Source organism: Caenorhabditis briggsae (assembly GCF_000004555.2).
Source record: "Caenorhabditis briggsae complete genome, chrIII, whole genome shotgun sequence".
Taxonomy (NCBI): Eukaryota; Metazoa; Nematoda; class Chromadorea; order Rhabditida; family Rhabditidae; genus Caenorhabditis; species Caenorhabditis briggsae.
In genome coordinates, this window is record NC_013490.2 from 6,437,887 (window position 1) to 6,444,724 (window position 6,838).

The 6,838-nt window shown below is 40.0% G+C and overlaps 2 protein-coding genes across 2 annotated transcripts in view; both read left to right on the forward strand.

Annotated features, from left to right (window-relative positions):
- Positions 1-1,676: 1,676 nt before the first annotated feature.
- Cbr-zyg-8 lies at positions 1,677-4,976 on the forward strand (the record flags this gene model as incomplete). The annotated part of the gene is made up of 8 exons (XM_045243893.1): positions 1,677-1,845; positions 2,401-3,376; positions 3,424-3,834; positions 3,886-4,063; positions 4,109-4,255; positions 4,303-4,614; positions 4,653-4,751; positions 4,800-4,976. 8 exons carry the CDS (start codon positions 1,677-1,679, stop codon positions 4,974-4,976), a joined length of 2,469 nt encoding a protein of 822 aa, XP_045096403.1.
- A 498-nt stretch (positions 4,977-5,474) lies between these two features.
- The window catches only part of CBG18172, a gene marked incomplete at both ends in the record, with an annotated part of 2,173 nt that continues 809 nt past the window's right edge, over positions 5,475-6,838 (forward strand). The window contains 3 exons of the mRNA XM_045243894.1: positions 5,475-5,537; positions 5,583-5,661; positions 5,839-6,263. Of these exons, the coding sequence (XP_045096402.1) occupies positions 5,475-5,537; positions 5,583-5,661; positions 5,839-6,263 (567 nt within the window). The remainder of the gene's footprint in view (positions 5,538-5,582; positions 5,662-5,838; positions 6,264-6,838) is intronic.

The following is a 6,838-nucleotide window of genomic DNA, read 5'->3' on the forward strand; positions in this document are numbered from 1 at the left end:
ACCTGCAATTGTGATCGCGCCAAACTTTTTTTCTGTAGATCAAAAATTAATTTGCAGTTCGGAATTGTTCTGTGGGAGAGCGTGAAATGGCAAATTTTCAGAAACTGACACCACCGACAGTGGTCGGAACAATATAGAATAGGTAAGAACGATACAATGTTGTCTTTTTTTATCATCTGTGTTAATCTAATGGTTGCATACTTGAATGGAATATTAGATGCTCTAAATAAAACTCTGGTGGTGCTGAGATTTTCTTAAAGATGTGCGTCTCTTGTCCAACTACACACTCATATTTTTATCGTTTCCGTTCTGTTACCCATCAGTTGGCCTGACTCGTTGGGAGAAGCTATCCGCCGTATTGCATCTTTTTGTTTCGCAATGAAATTTTCTAGGAGAAAACCCCCCAGAAAACGAGATGTAGCGTTCCCGAAGAGACGCAGAGATTTCTACTAGGTCTCAATGAGCATTCTTGTGACAAAAATATCCAAAATTGTTTTTGATTTCGCAGAGGTTCTTAACGAAAGTCTGTTCCGGTTAGACCTATCAATCACACTTTTATCGTTCGAACTTTTTATATCACCTACAAATCCGTTAACTCAAATTATGCTCTTCTTTATTGCACAATCCCACGTTCACATACTTGTTTCTATTGGTGTTACCTGCTTCCAAAAAGACGCAGGTGGACCATCAGCAAGAAGCTGTTAATTGACGGGTGAGTGGTCTCTCCGGATATGCTTCTTCTCCCAAAATGCTAACTAATCCTTCGTCGTATTCTCGTTTCCCTTGTCCCGCTGGCTCGCGCGCCCATTGGATCAACCCGCGACACCCATCTGCCCTTTAGCTCTTTCAAATGGAAAAGAGAAGAAAGAGAGCAGCTCACATCTCAACGCCTAGTTAATTCAGAGTTGCATTCGCCATTCCATGCATATTTTCGCTCACAGCGCTCATAGTATTTCAAAAATGAGTGGTGTTTTCATTCCGTACTGTTTCTACGAAGTTTCGAGATCAAATTAGCAAAATTACATCTTTCTTTGAGAAAATCCTCTCGACAATCACCTCCAAACCACACTCGCACCTTTACACCTTTTTTGTTCTCTTCCTTCATTCTGTTCGGGTGTTCCGCCTTTTATACTTCTAAAACCCATACTTGTAATCCGGGTCTTTGCCGGGCCTTCGCGGGCCCTAGCATAGTTTCTCTCAAAGTCAATATCTTTGGACCACCCAAATTTGATATGATAGAACTCGACGAGTGCTACAAAATGCTACTATTTGGAAAACTGTATCTTGTCTATGAACAAAGTTACAGGCTATCAAGTGGCTTTTCCCGGGCGGCCCGGAAGGCCCGGGCCGGGCCTGCATTTTTTCGTACTATTTTGTCTGTAACTTTGTTTCTAGACAAGATCCAGTTTTCAAATAGTATCATTTTGTAGTACTCGTCGAGTTCTATCATATCAAATTTAATTGGTTCGAAAAATTGACTCTGAGAGAAACTATGCCAGGGCCCGCGAAGGCCCGGAAAGGCCCGGATTACAAGTATGCTAAAATCCCTTTTCTAATAGTTGTTTTTATCACTATTCCTTTCCGTTTCGTCCATTTCTTTCGAATCCCTGCTCTTATGTGATTGTTAACTCTTGCTAATATTGGTGTTTTTTGGAGACAGGTTGACTACTCGAATGATGCCACAAACTTCGACATGGGAAATTGACGAACGATCTTCTGCATCAGGACACAGATCTGGAGAATCAGGTACTAATGGGATGATGAATGGAGCCAATACTCTGCCTCGTGTCACGAAGCGGTTATCCACCTCTGGTAAAACGTCCAATATTCCGAGATTCAAACGACGTAAGATTTGCTTCTTTGGGTTTTTGTTCTGTATCGCTAGTTTACCTGCTTGCGCTTTTCACATTAGCAAATTTCAATGTCACGGTTCAGTACAATGGTGGTGGAGTAATTAGCAAATCCGTTACATATAAATAAGCATCCCACCTTATCAATGTCCTCAAATCTATATTGAAGTCCATATCAAATCCATATTGTATTTATTTTTTGTATCTTGTCAATGTTCATAATTTCCATTCATTTCCTCTCAATCACACATTTCATCTAAATATCTAATACTCGATGTCTTCCGAGACAAATCAACAGAGAAAGAAAGTGAGAATAGTGGAGTGTCAACGAACGGCGGGGAAGCGACAAATCATAAATAAATTGCCCTCTTCTTTGATTCTCTATTAGTTATATTTCCTTTGTTTCGCTTTGACATCAAATATTGTAACACGAAGATCCCAGAAAAATGGTCGCAAAACTAAATTTAGACGGTAAGAAACTTCGAATTCCAATGTAAATTATGCTAGAATGATGATATTGGTGAATCTAAATATATGATATTTTCTTCAGCTCATCCACCTCATTCGACTCGTCCACATTCAGCCATAATATCTTCATCACCTGGAATTTATCGAAAAAATAGCCCATCCAGTTCTGCACCCTCTACCTCTTCCAACCGCCGACTATCCCAATTGCCGACACATCACGTTCACAGTCATATTCATCAGCCAAACCATACATTACATCATACTTCTGTCATCAGTGAAGAGCTGACAACTCCACGTGCGTCAACATTCAATTTGAACCAAAATCAAAACGTCTTCGCAACGACGACAACTTCTTTCGGCAGTATGCCGAATAGCGGCACCAACACTCCAGAAGCGTCGATGACGTCTTCTGTATGTGCGATGGAAACCGATGGAGCGGTGACTGGGAATTCAGCGGAAGAGCTTGCCGAATCCAGAGATATGGTGTCTGAAATGCAGAAAAGATGTCGGATCGGTCCGTCCGGTTACCCTCATCTAGTCAAGGCTAAACGATTGCGATTCTATCGCAATGGTGATCAGTACTTCAAAGGGATTCCGTACGCACTGCAATGTGATCGTGTGAAAAGTATGCAGCCGCTGATGGAAGAACTCATGAAGGTAATATTTAAAAAATATATATGCCAATTTATAATTACGCTTTTTCAGACTGTTATATGTGACTCGACAGCTCTCCCGCATGGAATTCGTCATATTTTTACAATGGACGGAACTCAAAGAATCACATCAGTTGATCAGTTTGAAGATGGTGGAGGCTATGTTTGTTCGAGTACAGATGTGTTCAAACCAGTTGACTACTCAAGAGCCGCAGAGCCCAGCTGGCGGCTAACACTTGCTAATCGTTACAATAGACATTTGGAAACGAAGAAATTAGCATTGAATGTGGTCGAACCAGCTAATGAGAATACAGATTTTGTGATTCCGAAAATTATCAAGGTAATCCGAAATGGAGTGAAACCAAGACGCATTAGCAGGCATTTGTTGAACAAGAAGACTGCAAGGTTGGTGGCAGAAAACGTAAAAAAGTTTAATTTGCCAATTCATTCAGATCGTTCGATCAAGTGCTTCGAGATTTGACATTGATTGTGAAGCTTGACGCCGGAGCCATTCGAAAATTATTCACCCTGTCTGGTCGGCCTGTTCTCACACTGCAAGATTTTTTCCGGGAAGATGATGTATTTGTCGCTTATGGAGGAAACGATAAAATGGCCGCAGATGATTTGCTTGTAGCATCGGAAGAGCACAAATGTGTCGGAGCTAGTACCTCGTCAAAGATTCGAAGAACCAGTCGTCGGTCAGCAATGCCAAATCGTAATGAATCTCTTCGTCATGATCGATCAGGTAGTGTTATTCCTGATCAGGATCAACAGAGACTGCCACCGGATCTCGATGAAAAGTTCCAATTGGTTCGGCTGATTGGAGATGGAAATACAGCTGTGGTGTATGAAGTTGTTGATAAGTGAGCAACTTTTGTAAGAATTTATTCGAGTTTTATTTTCTATACTTTCAGGATCAATCATGATCGTAGAGCGATGAAAGTTATTGCACGAGAAAATGTTATTGGAAAAGAGCATTTGATTGAAATGGAGCTCTCGATTTTGCAAAAAATTGATAATACATTTATAGTTCAACTTTATGATCACTGGTTTGTCGATGATTCCTACTTTCTATCGTTGGAGTTGATTGAAGTGAGTTCTTTCCCAATAACTGGAAAGTGATGAATCTATTTTCAGATGGGAGATTTGTTCGAACATCTTCGACGTGTCCGGCGTGTTCCTGAACGGGATGCTGTCCGGATGATGACCTGCCTCGGGCAAGCGTTAGAGTATATCCATGATCTGGGTATTGTACATCGGGATGTCAAATTAGAAAATTTATTGGTACTGTAGTTCGAATGGAGCTAGCTTGTCAACATATTTCTTTTCAGATTGTGAAAGACGAATATGGAGAGCTCGGCGTCAAACTTGCTGACTTTGGATTAGCGTGTGAAATGCCCGAAGGAAATGGAGTGCTCACCACAATCTGTGGAACGCCTACCTATGTGGCTCCAGAGGTTTTGAACAAGACGGGTTATGGATGTCGAGTGGATATCTGGGCAGCTGGTGTCATTCTGTATGCCATTCTTGTTGGATTCCCACCATTCCAAAGCTCTGATGGTTCTGAGCAAGATCTGTTTAGCGCAATTATAAGCGGAGAATTCAGCTTCCCGTCACCATCGTGGGACGATGTAAGTAATTCTGTTCATCTGATGAAATTTTTATAAAAAGATATTTGAAGGTCTCGTGGTCAGTTCGGCACCTGATAATGTGTCTCATTCATACCGATCCATTCCATCGTTATTCTGCAAACGAGTTGCTCAGTGACGAATGGATGGTGGTTAGTTTTTTTTTGTTCGCTCTATAATCTGATTCCAATTTTTTCCAGAATCTTGGTGACGTTGATCCGGAGTATGAGGAATGGGCTCATCTGTTCGTTCAATCGAAAATGCACGTCGGTGAAGAACAAGAAACCCCATACGAATACTACACATCTCGTCGAACTTCAATGGACGAATTGTCTGAAAGTGCCGGCGTCGAATTCTCGTTCTCACGCGAAGGTTGAACAGCCAGATCGTATTGTATTTTGCAACTTATACTCGCTTTAGATATCAATTTTCTGTGTAATGTGTTCCCCTTAATTTATCAGTGTCCCCCCTGCTTTCTCCCCTTTTACAAATAATTAGCATACCAACGGGTTTCTCGTTTTGGGGAGTTTTTTCTGTGAAAATCTCCATCTCGCTTTCGCCTTATGTCTCTCATCACCTCGATAGTTTTTATTCATTTTTTTTGTTCAGATGTCACTTGATAAGGTTCGAAATTCGTCTGTTCCGGTTTATTGCTTTTTCTCTCCGTATCCCAAATGAATTTCAGCTATTTTTTCTTCCTACTGATCATACGAATATATGACCGGAGTGATCAACTCTGACGCAAACGCTGTTTCCGGATGTAGTTTGATCAAGTGGGCTCCTCATAAAATATAGTAAATAGAAATAATCAGAAGCAAAATTTATATCCTGATGGGATCATTGGATTCTATCAGTCTCAAAATTTCCTTCTAGCAATGATGACGCCACTTGAAATGTGTCTTATTTGTCAGCGACCAGCTAATTCATTAAATTACGGAGTGAGTTAAATTTCCCATTTTTTCAGCATCAAAATACAATTTCAGGTTCTTTCCTGTGACGCTTGCAAAATATTTTTTCGCAGAATAATTTTTGGGAAACCAGTGAAATTTTGCGCGAATATCGGTGAATGCAATCCTTTATCATGCAGATTATGTCGATTGAAAAGGTGTATTCAATCTGGAATGACATTTAAATTTTCGAAAATTCCTTCGGATATTGAGAATCTCTCCTAATTGATCAATAATTTGAAAGTTTTGGACACTCAACGAAATCGTCTTCTTTTGAATTATCGATTTGAAGGAAATCCTACTGTTGAGGAATTGGCACGATCATTTGGACCCATTCAGTTTCTTCCAAAACTCGAAAATCGTCAACCAGATTCTATCCAATGGGGAAATTTGGCTGCTCTCACAACCATAGACTACATGAAAAAGTTCAATTTTATGGGTGTTTTGGATGTGGAAGATCGAATTGTTCTCATCAAAAACTCTTTCACAGACTTTGATATGTTATCAAATGCAAGAAGATCTTTTGATTTGAAAAAAGCGGAATCTGCATTTCCCGATGGATCCGACATTTTTGTGAAAATAGACCATGATATTTGTAACAATTTGGAGAATAAAATAAGATGTCGACTGATTGGAAGATTTTGTGATCTGAAGATTGCTGCTGAGGAATTTTTAATTCTCACTTGCATTTTCTTTTGTAACCCTGGTGAGTTTCATGTCAGACTTATTATTCTGACTGTGGATGAGAAACGACCGTGGCCGAAAGTCCCGCCACTACAACTACCGTAACCTAAAGATTTGTTTATTTTCTAGTTATTTCTCGTTTTTCACTGCTTCTCGTTTTTTTTGCCAAAAAAGTCCATTGTCTTTGATCCTACATATCTCGGTTCTTGTTACCGAGATATATAAACTCAACCGAGATATATAAACTCAAAGTTGACGGTTTTGATAACTTTCTATTAGAGTGTTTAAAAAAACTATATTATTCTGGCCCAAAAAAAATTGGAGGAGAGGGCAAAAGACAACAAGACGCTTGGAAATAGACCAAGGATGTTCAGAATGACCTTTCCGGAATTTTTCGGAATGTCCAAAGTTCAGATTTTGAAACTTCCGGATTTTCGGAGTCTCGAAATTTTCCGATTTTTTAAAATTCAAATTCAATGCAAGTAAAACTTTTTCGCGACATACCGTAGTCCAACAATCTCTACATGTAAAAAATAGCTTAAAACCTGCCGATGCTTGGCCCGTTTGTTCATCTGAAGACGCTCCCGATTCTAGAATACGCTCCTTGG